The sequence below is a fragment of the Nymphaea colorata genome, chromosome 6 (assembly GCF_008831285.2).
Source record: "Nymphaea colorata isolate Beijing-Zhang1983 chromosome 6, ASM883128v2, whole genome shotgun sequence".
In the NCBI taxonomy this organism is placed as follows: Eukaryota; Viridiplantae; Streptophyta; class Magnoliopsida; order Nymphaeales; family Nymphaeaceae; genus Nymphaea; species Nymphaea colorata.
In genome coordinates, this window is record NC_045143.1 from 7,185,198 (window position 1) to 7,197,414 (window position 12,217).

At 37.3% G+C, this 12,217-nt stretch overlaps 1 protein-coding gene across 1 annotated transcript in view; it reads right to left on the reverse strand.

Moving 5' to 3' along the window:
• The window catches only part of LOC116255515 (GDSL esterase/lipase At1g71691-like), a 40,107-nt gene extending 28,173 nt beyond the window's left edge, over positions 1-11,934 (reverse strand). The window contains exons 1-2 of the mRNA XM_050078380.1: positions 11,519-11,934; positions 11,070-11,312 (exon numbers count right to left, since the gene is read on the reverse strand). Of these exons, the coding sequence (XP_049934337.1) occupies positions 11,070-11,312; positions 11,519-11,872 (597 nt within the window). The 5' untranslated portion in view covers positions 11,873-11,934. The remainder of the gene's footprint in view (positions 1-11,069; positions 11,313-11,518) is intronic.
• Positions 11,935-12,217: the final 283 nt, after the last annotated feature.

Below are 12,217 nucleotides of genomic sequence, written 5' to 3' on the forward strand. Positions count from 1 at the left end.
GCCAGCAAGATAACAAAGAATTACAATTGTGATGTGATTTTCTCGCCCTCAAAGGTTTTGTTTCAGGATTGGATCACCGGGAAGACGATTGATGAAGGGGACGAATTTCGCGATCTCTATTACTTGAATTGCAGAAATAAGGCACTTGCGGCCACTACAAACAAGACTAAATGAGAAAAATGGCATTTGAGGTTGGGGCATCCATCAAATTATGTTTTAAATTCCTTGAAGCCTGGAATATTTTTTTATTGCAATACTTGTGAGGTGTGCCGGTATGCCAAGTTAACCCAGCCACCATTTTCTTCCTCTGAAAGTACTACTAAGTCAGCTTTTGAGATTGTTCACTCAAACGTTTGGGGACCAGCCCCTCTTGATTCATATAATGGTTTTAAGTACTACTTATCTTTCATTGATTATTATTCTTGTGTCGGTTAGATATATTTCTTAAAAACCAAGGACAAGGTGTTTTCTAAATTCCAAATATTTTACAACATGGTAGTCACTCAGTTTGGGACAAAAATTGAAACCTTACGGATGGACAATGGGACTGAATATATAAACAAGAATTTTGAGTCCTTTGTCAACGAGGTTGGTATACACCACCAGACTACATGTAGAGAAACACCTCAACAAAACGAAATTTTGAAAAAAGAAATAGGCATTTACTTGAAGTGACCTGTGCGTTGCTTTTCCAAAACAATGTTCCGTAATGTTTTTTGGAGTGAAGTAATTTCAGCAGCCAACTATATTATAAACAAGTAACCAAGACACTACCTTGAAAATAGATCCCCTATTGAAGTTCGTAAAGGAATGAAACACACTATTGAACATCTTAGAAAGTTTGGGTGCATTGTATATGTTTGGAAATCTTCCAAACATCGAAACAAGTTATAGCCTCATGTCATAAAATGTGTGTTTTTCGGATATTCCCCTACCAAGAAAGGGTATAGATGCTTTGATATGGTTTCAAGAAAAATGTATTTTTTTGAAAATCGTCCTCAAGGGGAGACACAAGTTCATCCTCAAAGGGAGAAAATAAACTCAAAATTTCAGTCTCTCCCTCTTCCTAATGTTTTTACTATGGCTGACGTTGAGAATGGTAAAGTTTCTACCCAAGTCCAAAATAATGAAGATACCACTCCTATCATTGAAAGAGTTGATAGTGACTCACGACAAATCGTTGCAACTGAAACACAGCCAAAAAACACCATGCGGCGATCGGAAAGGATTCACCAACATCATTCATGGCAAGCTACTGCAGCTGAGACAAAGCAAGAGAACATTCTTCGGCGCTCAGAAAGGCTTTGTTAACAGCCCGAACGATACAAAGATTTTGCTATGAGCAGTGCAGTTAAAACTGATAAAAGCCTGCATTGATTATGGTGCTTTCTCTCAAACTCAGACAACCATTTTATGCAGTTAAACAAAATTTCTAAACCAGGAACATTTGAATAGGCTGTTCAAGATCCCTGTTGGAAAAAAGCCATAAGGAACGAATTAGATGCTCTAACAAAAAATGAGACATGGGAACTCATCCATCTTCCTCTAGGTAAAAAACCCGTCAGTTGTAAATGGGTATTTAAACTGAAATTTCGTAATGATGGAACTCTTGACAGACATAAAGTTCATTTTGTTGCTCGAGGTTTCTCTCAAACAGAAGGGATTGACTATACATAAACCTTTGCCCCAGTGGCAAAGATGACAACTCTTCGTACCCTAATATCTATTGCTTGCAATTGTGAGTGGAATTTATTTCAGCTTGACGTAAAAAACACTTTCCTTCAGGGTGATTCACAAGAAGAAGTCTACATGAAAATTCCTCAAGGCCTCAATTATGAAAACCAGAAAAATCTTGTTTGCAAATTGTAGAAGTCTATCTATGGACTCAAACTATTCCCGCGAGCTTGGTACTCAAAGCTCAATTCTGCCTTGATCGAATTTCGGTACAAATGCGGTGTTTCAGACAACTCATTATTCATTCATCATTACCAAAATAAAACTATTTTGGTCCTTGTTTATGTGGATGATATTGTCATCATAGGCGATTCCAAGAGTACAGTTGAGAAGACCAAATGATATCTTTATCAAAAGCTCGAGATAAAAGATCTAGGAAGATTGAAATACTTCCTAGGAATAGAGGTAAGTCACTCTAAGAAAGGTATATATTTATCCCAACGAAAATATGCTCTTGATCTATTGAAGGAAACAGAGAAACTTGGAGCGAAGCCAGCAGTCACACCAATAGAGGTAAATCACAAACTTGACAAGAAAGATGTGAAGAATCAATACAAAATGCAAAACAGTATCAACATATTGTTGGAAAAGTGATATATTTGACTTGTTACAAGGCCTGACATTACCTATGCAGTTAGTGAAGTAAGCAAATATATGCATGTCCCCCAACGAGTTCATTTTTCTGCTATTGATCGAATTTTAAGGTACTTAAAAGAAGCTCCAGGACGTAGTATTTGGATGAAGCGAATTGAAAATATCGATATAGAAGGTTTCTCAGATGTAGACTAGGCTGAAAGTGTGTCAACAGAAAGTCAACTACAGGGTTTTTTATTATGGTTGGGGGCAATTTGGTCTCATGAAAAAGTAAAAAACAGAAAGTGATTTCAAGATCCAGCGCCGAGGCTGAATATAGAGCAATGGCAAACACTACATGTGAACTCATTTGGCTCAAAGCGTTGCTAAAGGAAATAAGCTTTGAACAATCTCGTCTTTTGAAGTTGTATTGTGGTAATTAAGCTGCAATACATGTAGCCGCAAACTCAGTTTTTCATGAAATGACAAAACATATTGAAACTGATTGTCACTTTATACGCGACAAGGTTCAAAACAAAGAAATCATCACTCCTTTTGTCAGAAATGAGGAACAATATGCCGATATCTTCACCAAAGCAGTTACGAGAGAAAAACTTAGAAGCACTATGATGAAGTTGGGAGTCGTTAACATACACTCCCAACTTGAGGGAGAGTGCTGAAACGGATCTTCAGGAGGCTCGTTATGGCAATGCTATTCATGGTATTTCCATGATGAGTTGGATAGTGTTACCTATATTGAAAGTTGCCCACCATGGATTGCCGTTAATTTTTCTTTCCATGATTTCTTGCCTTGTAACTATTGTATTCACTCACGTTAAATAGTGATTGCAAAGTGAAACAACAAAGAAGAGAAATATACAATGTGAGCTCTCCCTTGCTTCCCGTGGATGTAGGCATACAAGTGGAACCATGTATATCCTGTGCTTTCTCATTCTTCTCTCTAATCTTTAAAACTAGTACTAGAATGAGGCGTTAATTCCTTCTCCTGTTCATATTGGAATAGTATGATGAATATATTTCTTCACCTCTTCGCCAATAAATAAAAATTCTCTCAAAGAATGGGGGGATATATGAAATAGAAATCACCATTGGATATGACTTGCTCAGATCTTACTACTGCATAATCAGAAACCATACGCCCTTTTCTCGCCAGGGGATCCGACCGGTTGAAGCACTAAAAGAAATGGAGCGGGAAATGTGGCAGCATAGGAACCACGGTACCAGCAGCTCGTGTTTTTTTTTTAGGAAAAGGAGGAAGAATCATAACAAAGTTGCGCTATTTTTATTTACACGATTTATTCTTCTGTTTGTTTTCTGTTTCAAGTGTGCATTCTTGAAATTTTTTTAATAACGGTGATTCTGTGCTCGTTGGTTAATTGATCACTAAAAGTTAATCTTGAGTGACGTTCCTGAAGTGAGGGTCCGAAGGAAATGAATTAGGGCAGATTACAAGGTTTAGTTTATTGCCAATGAAGGCATGAATCGCAATACAAGTCTCTTACTTGGACTCCAGACAGATTAGATACAAAAGAATTGTATCTTTTGTACTAAAAATTTGTATTGCCAATATTTGGAATAATCAACATGATAAATTATACTAAAAAATGAGAAATTTCTTGATGACACAAAAAAAGGTTGGTAATTGTCAGTTTACTGACACAAAGAAACTAGGTTCGAACATCGGGCCGGGCCGAAGATATTGAAACTTTCATTCCGTATCTTTGGCAGAGACGGTAAACATACTGCAGGTGATCAGAAGAGAAGGCGACCATATTTCTGCAAACTTTGTTTGATCATGAGAGTAAGTCACTTTCGCCCAGCCAAGATTGGTTGAATCCTGCAGATGAATGCCAATATTTTGAAAATCAGTTTTTAATATATAATAGTACGTGTGGTTCAGATCCTGTTATTGTATATTTAAAGTTCAAATTCAATGTGATAAAAGTTGGATTCAATTTCAAATTTAAAATCCAAATTAGCATGTATATGTTATGGACTTTTCTTCTTCGCATTCAAAAGTTGGACATCTGAGAAATGGGGATATAGTAAATGATACATTTAATTCAAATCCATTCCAATTCGTGGATTCAGAAAGGTTACAAATCATGGAAACGGGTCATCACATGTAGAAAACGTAGTGGGAAGCATTTCTTACTGAAATTTGTATAAACTGAACAAGCCTTAATTTTGCCTTGAGAAAGAGGGAATCTCTGAGGTTCACCAACAACAGGCTTGCCAATTTGGATAGTGATCAGAGAAGCAGAAGAATTGAACGAAGCATTATTATCTTTCGTGTATCAAGAGATGCATGATTGATGATTGACAGCTGCATTAGACTTTCTTTGGCGATTTATGCAGGCGATAACTCCACACTCTCAACCGCTCAATTGGTTTTATGAATTGTATTATAGTTTGACTGAGTAGGCGTTGGTTCATATTTCATAGTCTGAAATTATAAAATCTCACATATTAGAAAGCCCTATTGCCAGGACCTGATCATTAAAAAGTTATGCAAAAGGCTGATGACAGAATAAAAATTTGAAAGGCTTGCAAATACCCTTAAATGAAGCAAGTGCTATGGGCGTTTGATAGTCTCTAGTAAGATATCTGATGTGATTTAAAATTTTTTAGAATTTCAGATCTGTAGGTTTAAGGTCAGACCTCCCTTCCATCTGACCTTAAACCTGAGGTTTTGACTCTGAGTTGAGGATCTCAAATCCTTTTTCTCACATGATGGTCAAATCCGGAGTTTGTGCATATTATGGCTTTCGCATAAAAGGGGACCCTGAATCAACCTCAAATCTGAGATTTAAGACTATTAACCACACTCTGAAAGAAACTGATGTACTTTCCTCTTTCTCTTTATTTCTCTTTCTCCTCCTTTAGGGCCCGTTTGACGGGCAGGAAATCTCCTTTTCAATTTAATATCCACCATTTAATCTGCTTAGATCAGCAGCACAAACTATTCTTATCAAGTCTCGTACATGAAGGTCTAGTGGAAGAAGAGGGATACACCAAACCGGCCGAAGCCCCTCCTCATTTTTGCTTGTCCGAAGGGTCCAAGTCTGTTTCAGGACGTAGGTGGAGGGTGATATACCTGTCAACTTGAGTGTTGTAAATCTACTGTTTGCCTTTTAGAGGAGTAGCCCTTGCAGCAATACAACTGGACTTTTACTACTCCATCGTTCCGACCAGCTATGCTACGCCACTCGGGAAAAGTATATGAAGGTCTGGTAGCTTTATGTATGCATGTGTGTTCGTAATCAACTGTTGAAGCAATGAAAATTATTGGTTGGACGTAAGAAAAGCATATGAAGGTCTAGTCACCTTGTTTGCCAGGTTACACTAAAGCAATCACAAAAAAAAAAATAGATAACATGAAAAGTTTCATTTCTAGGCTTACTTAGTGCTTGAAGTTTGAAAGAAACTACGTTTTGTGATCTATTTGAAGGAAATTATGTTGAAGCACGCAAGAAACGAAAGAAGTTACATATGAGTTTTAATTTCTCGGTATATATATGATCACCATTTATCACTAAGTTTATTTTTGTCGATTGAATTCCCTTTTTATTCAGCTCAATAGAAGTGCATTTGATGCCCTTAGTGGGCAGCCTTTATAAGAAATCGCCGCTCTTGTCAACATTAATGTAAAAAATATGAATTATAAGCCAAGAGCAAGAAATTCCCAAATCAAGTAATCCCATTTACTTTATTTACACGTTAATTGTAAACTAAGACTATCACGAACACCGGACTTCACTTAATGTCAAAACTTGGTGTACAGGTATCTGGTGCCCGTTCAAGCTGATCAAGCGCCTCACAGTCAAAGGGCGGAGCCAAGGTAGTGTTTGCTTTGGCCTTAGCCCCACCCCAAAAAAAAATTTTTTAAATATATATATATAAATTTTAGGAATTTTATATATAAAAATTTAAAAAATATATATATATAAATTTTAGGAAGTTTCTATATAAAAATTTTAAAAAGTGATATTTCGGCCCTAGTCAAATTTTATAAACTTTAATTTGGCCCCTCATGAAAAATTTCTAGCTCCGCCTCTGCTCACAGCTACTTGTGATGTGAAAATCAATGCATTACCCAGACATTCAGCCGATCTGAGACAATTCAGCCAGGTGAATAGTTCAATGTGTCTAATGCTTGATGCGGAGATGTGGATCATCCAAAGCATAATAGAATGACATATTCCTCCTCTTCGAACGTGAGTTTGAAACCAAACTTCTCCTCAAGAGGATAGAAGGAGTGATTCAGGTGAGATGAGATCTATTGTAGATCCAACTTTCTATTTATTAGTGAGGTCTGGCATTTCGCCAACCAAATCGGCTGATCCATAATACAAAGATTGCCTGCGGTCCAACAACAAGCCAAGTAGCAAAATTTTGGGTTTGGATTTTGTGTCGCAATTGTTTGCATGTATGAGATTGGCTCGAGAATGGCAAGTCACTCCAGCACAAATTGGCTGTTTGTCGGCAAATTAGGGTTGGTGGCCCCAGGCTGCGCATCCTTCTTCCTACCAAAAAGTGGAAACATTGGACTGAGTGCTGCAAGTGAATTAATATCAACTCACTCAAATCATGGTAAAACACTTCAGCATTTTAAAATATTTTAATTTTCTTTTATGAAAAGGAAAAGAGGAAGAAAGATTACCACAACGATGCGATATTTTTATTTTGCACGTTATTTTGTATTTCTTTATTTTCAAGTATATATCACTTGAAATACATTCTTTTGTGTTGGTTTTTCTAGACGGAGGTTCAAATGTCATAAATTACACGAAACTGGTTCCAAGTTAAATTTATTAGAAATGAGAAGTTTACCGTACCTCAAGAACGTTGAACTACAACCATTTATTTGCATTTAATAGCGTCTACCAACCTACGCGGTGCAAAAGAATTTTCTGCCATTCGTACCGCATAAGCCTATTCAGAATCCACGTCGGTTTTTCTGGCAAAAGTAATTTTCAGATGCTACTTGTCGAATGCACTAAAAAGGTGTAGGACCACGTTTTATTTTTAAAAAACATGATAAATTAACTGGCCTTTTAAAACATTAAAAAAATGTTTTTTTTTAATGTGTTTGAAAAAAAACATTAAAAAACACATTTTTTAGTTTTTTTCACTTTTTCCATTTTTTAGTTTTCTATTGTCAAACGGCTTTTTTTCATTTTTTATTTTTTATTTGATTCAAACGTAGTTATCTTTTGATGTTTGTGCTATTAGTTTTTCACTTTATTTTTTTTAATTTTCTCATTTTTTCTCGTTCTTTTTTCATATTTTTAAGCTCGCTGTATTATACCCGAGAAAAACCTGGCTATTTAAAACTCCGAGATGTTATTTGTGACTATGGTTGAACCACTTGAATGAACGTAGTATGACACCTTTCTAAAACCTAAATAAGCTTAACACCTTACAATGCATTTTTGGTGTTATGTAATTTCACATGTTAGCAATGTGGTAGGAGATGTGCACAGATTGATGATTCCGCTCCCCTATGGAGATGAGAAAAGAAGACATCAACAACTTAGAGTTATGGCAATAAGTTTAGACAAGTGTATTATTTTTATTAGATTTTGCCATGTTGCTGTAAATCAAATGTTAATTCTAGTACAGGTAAATGACTTTACTTCCTTATATTACCATGGATGATAAACACAAAATAATCGCTGCTTTAACTTCTACTACAATGATAAACCCTCATCATCATTTCACATTGGCTACTTGCTACACACCTTGTCCCTGCAACTATTTTTGGGTTCTTACAATTTACCAGTGGTGTCATTCAGTTGCTACATGAATCTAATTATGACTTATGAGTCAATGTTAACGTTCTTGTTAGCTTCAAAGCATTTTTATTTTTTATATGCACTAATATTGGATCATTTCATATGATAATGCTCATTTAAAGTGGTATCTTATCATCTCCTAGTGGTGGAAGACGCTCAATTTTGTTCTGTTGGTGTTCCAATAACATTTACATTAATGGGATGTCCCGATATCATTATTTCATTATCAGAAGTAATTGGCTTGAACAAATGTTAAAAGAAATAAAAAATGGATTAAATTAGAAAAGGTAAATCCAATGTTGCAAGGTGAGCCTGAATACTTTATTCCCCAAAAGTGGGCCACGGTTTCAGCAAACATATACCTTTAAGAGGGGGTCGGTCCCAAGACAAAAGGCTGTGTATGTTGCACCCCATTGCGCGTAACTACGTTTCGGCAAGCACCTGTGTCACTGCCAGGTGAGGGAGCTCTACCTGCATAGTGAGACGGCATGGTGACAAGATGGACTCTGTGCATCGGTGACTGGTGGCTCTATTCGTTCGCGTCATGGTAACTGCTAGCCTAATCTAATTCTCTAAAACCAAATGCATAGAAGTGCAATATGAAATAAATTCGGATTTTAGGTGTGGATATGGTAAAAAAACAAGTCGGAAACTGAACTATAATTTCAACTGAACGTTCTTTCTTCATTTTTTCTTGTATCGGTTGCTTTGTATAAGAATAACATGCAAATGGATCTGCTAAGAATGGCGCCTTTATAGTAACAAGAAAATATAAAAGTATGTGTACTTCACCGTAGGTATTCTTCCACGACGACTAGAGTACCTAAAAGGGGTCATCTGACAATAGGAACTCAAAGCATCAAGAAGAAAGATTATCGAGAAGAAAAGCAATTTTTTGTGGTTCGGCATGAAAGCCAACATCCACGGAGAAGAAGACTGGTGTTTTTTTCACTATTGACTGCTCAGTATACAATATCGAGAGATGGTTCCCATTCTTCATATTTTGTCACAATGAAAAAGGAAGGACTAGAAACGAATGAGATGATTTTGTTAGGAGATAAAGCAAATCTTCAACGTAACAGTCTCCATCTCCAGCTCAATCTTCAACGTAACAGTCTCCATCTCCAGCTCAATCTTCAACAGTTCCTTTCTCGAGATTTTGCTGAACCAGATCTTTTAGAAATGGAAGTAATAATCTCCTTCTCAAGAAACTTGCAACAGAAACATTTGCTTTAAAATTAGAGTAGATTTATGGAACACTTGAACAAGTGTCTCATGAATCTACTTTAATTTTGAGGTCAATTCATGGAACACTTAGATGGTGTTCTTAAAACCAAACAGCTTTAAGTGTTTTTTTTTTATGGTGAACAGGATCTCCAATCCCAGTAGACACGTAGCTGTCGAAGATGTTGGCTCTATTCAATCTTTTGCAGGTTATGCATTGTTTATCATCGATTTAACAATCAAAGGCCTCCCGTTCTGATACCATATAAATACGTGTGAAAGCAGTGAAAAAGGTAGAATTTCATGCCTCTTCCTTATATACTAGAAGGATTCTGAGATAATTTTAACGATTTGTGATAAAATATTTCACACGTTGCTTCACAATCTATCCCATAAATGCAAACACCACATCTCCACCAAACCATGCAAAAATGTTGTGTAATGTTTTGCAACGTACGCACTTTTAGCCATAAGGATCTCAATGATCTCGTGGCTGCAAAATATATCCAAGGACCATTCTGATATTTCTTTCAATACAAGGGCCTCCTCAGCATTATTCATCCCAAAAGAAAAGGACAATTCTGATGCAAACGGGACTGGTAGAAAAGAAGCGCAAAAATGAGACGCAAATCGTTCCAACTCACATGAGTTAGTTTGATAGAAGAGAAGAACCGACAAACAAGATGTAAATCACGTCGATATCAACTATCCCGTGCTAGTTGAAATTGGCTTCGTTTCTAGATCTTAATGGTCACGGGTATGAAATGATGGTGCCCCTATAAGCATCAGTGAGATATTAAGGTTGGCAAGCACTTCAACATTGAAGGGATAGGCTTCAGTTTGGAGATCTGACGAATACGCTTTTGTCGACAGGTGCATGTAAAGCTCTTCTGTGGGGTGAGACCCATCGTAATAGGCATAGATGCTCCTATCTGGGCATGGTTCTGTTCCTTCAACACATAATGGCCTTATTCCATCGGGATCGGCGAAGCAGCAACTTCCATTGGTCACCTTTAATCCTAAGATAGCAGGAAAATTTTCTTGGTTAGAAACTTGTTTATATGTAACAGCTCTAGTGCATGATTTACCATTTTTACGTACTTTTGGTAGTGTCCAAGTCCAAGTTAAATATATTCAGATAATGTGCTAAACTGCATTGTTTAATGTCCATGCACATGCATGGAACAGCATAATTTAAATTGATCATAAACAAGTTAGATTTATATGGTGTTCTGGAATATATTAAATGAACAAAAGATTGCATACCGTAAGTAGTTGGATCATTGATTATCTCATTGATGATTCCCGACGTGTTGATGTAGACAAAAGAAAATCCCGGCAAGTCCTCACTTAGATTTTCTAGAGCGGGCCTGAGTGCGTTGTTGAACAAAGTGGATCCCTCATTTAGTAAATCCACACATGATCCATTGTTCTGACGTTTAAAAAAAGGAGCACAACCAGCCTGCGGGAGATTAAAGACCACGAATTTTCGTGCCCCAAAGTCATATGCTCTCTGTAGAATAGAATAGAAGAAAAAGTAAGATAACAACAGATATAAGGAGACTATATTGGCCGAAGAAATGAGCAATTTCTCAGTTAATTAAGGTCAAGGTGTGTGGTGGGAACTGTGCCAAATACGTGTTCTCATGAAGTAGGTATGGACTTCATGAACTAAAGCAGCCCGCTTCAAGCATCTTTTAGGAGAGACAGAGAGAGTACCGTGAGGAGGTTGGTGTAATTTCGAATGAGCAATTCTGTTAGGCTCTGCAAGTCACACTCTGCAGCCACGCCTGATGATGTGGTGCAGTTTGCCATGTAATCGCCTCCACCAATGAAGAAAAAGAATATACTCTGAGAGAGATAGGAAGAGAGTGCAAAGCTCCCATTCAATTGAGATTTCAGATCCGGTAGTGTTGTTTCCCCAAAGTTCGCAATTTGGTGGCTCAAAGATATGACATGTTGCTGCAAAGAATTTTCACATTTTGTTAAGGTAGGAAACCTGAACTATGGTGATATATTATCTTAGTTACGTGTTCTTTTCTTCCTAACTAGCATCTCATCTTGTTTGTACGTCTCAAGGAATATATTAGCTAGCATGGTACTTCTTTGTAAAAAAGTAAGTTGGCAGCGACTCATCTTTTGCTAGAAACAAAGATTGATCTGCTTACACTTTGGCGAGTAGAATCAAGGATCCCCGCACCATCAGAGGCATAGTTTACTCCGGCGAGAATGGAGCTTCCTCTGGTTTGAGGGTCGTAGAAAACCGGCAGTAAATGAGGCAACCCCAGCAACAGTCCCAGTAAGTCAGCCGGGGTTTTTCCATTGGTGCACCTACCTGTAACACCCGATGGGAAATCTACCCCATACGGAAAGTAGTTGCATTTCGCGGCTGTATCCAAAAAAACGTTGTTCCCAGCTTCAACGATTGAATCCCCGAATACGAACATTGCTTGGACATTGCTTTCAGTAGTCGCTGTGGAGAATATGGAGAAAATGAACAAGATCGAGAAGAGAGTCAACATGCTGCTTGGAAGGCAGGCGAAGGAAATTAAGTGGTGGCAGTTCCTTGGGTTTTCCCTGCAACCGGCTTTCCCTCTTAAAGGTTTATTAAACCTGCCTCTCAACAAACATTCACCTTAGCTCGTGACTGATAAGTGGCACTTCAGCTCAAACTGACTGTTTGTTTGCAAATCAAGGCTGGTGGCCCCACGCTGCGTGTCCTTGTTGGGAGAAAGATACGTGCGCCAGCGCAATAAAGGAAGGGAGTCCATTTTGGTAATTTACTAAAATTATCTTTTACCAACCTTTTTACTTTTTTTTTCAATTTCAGTTTTGTCTTTTTTATTTGTTTTTAGATCTGAACTATG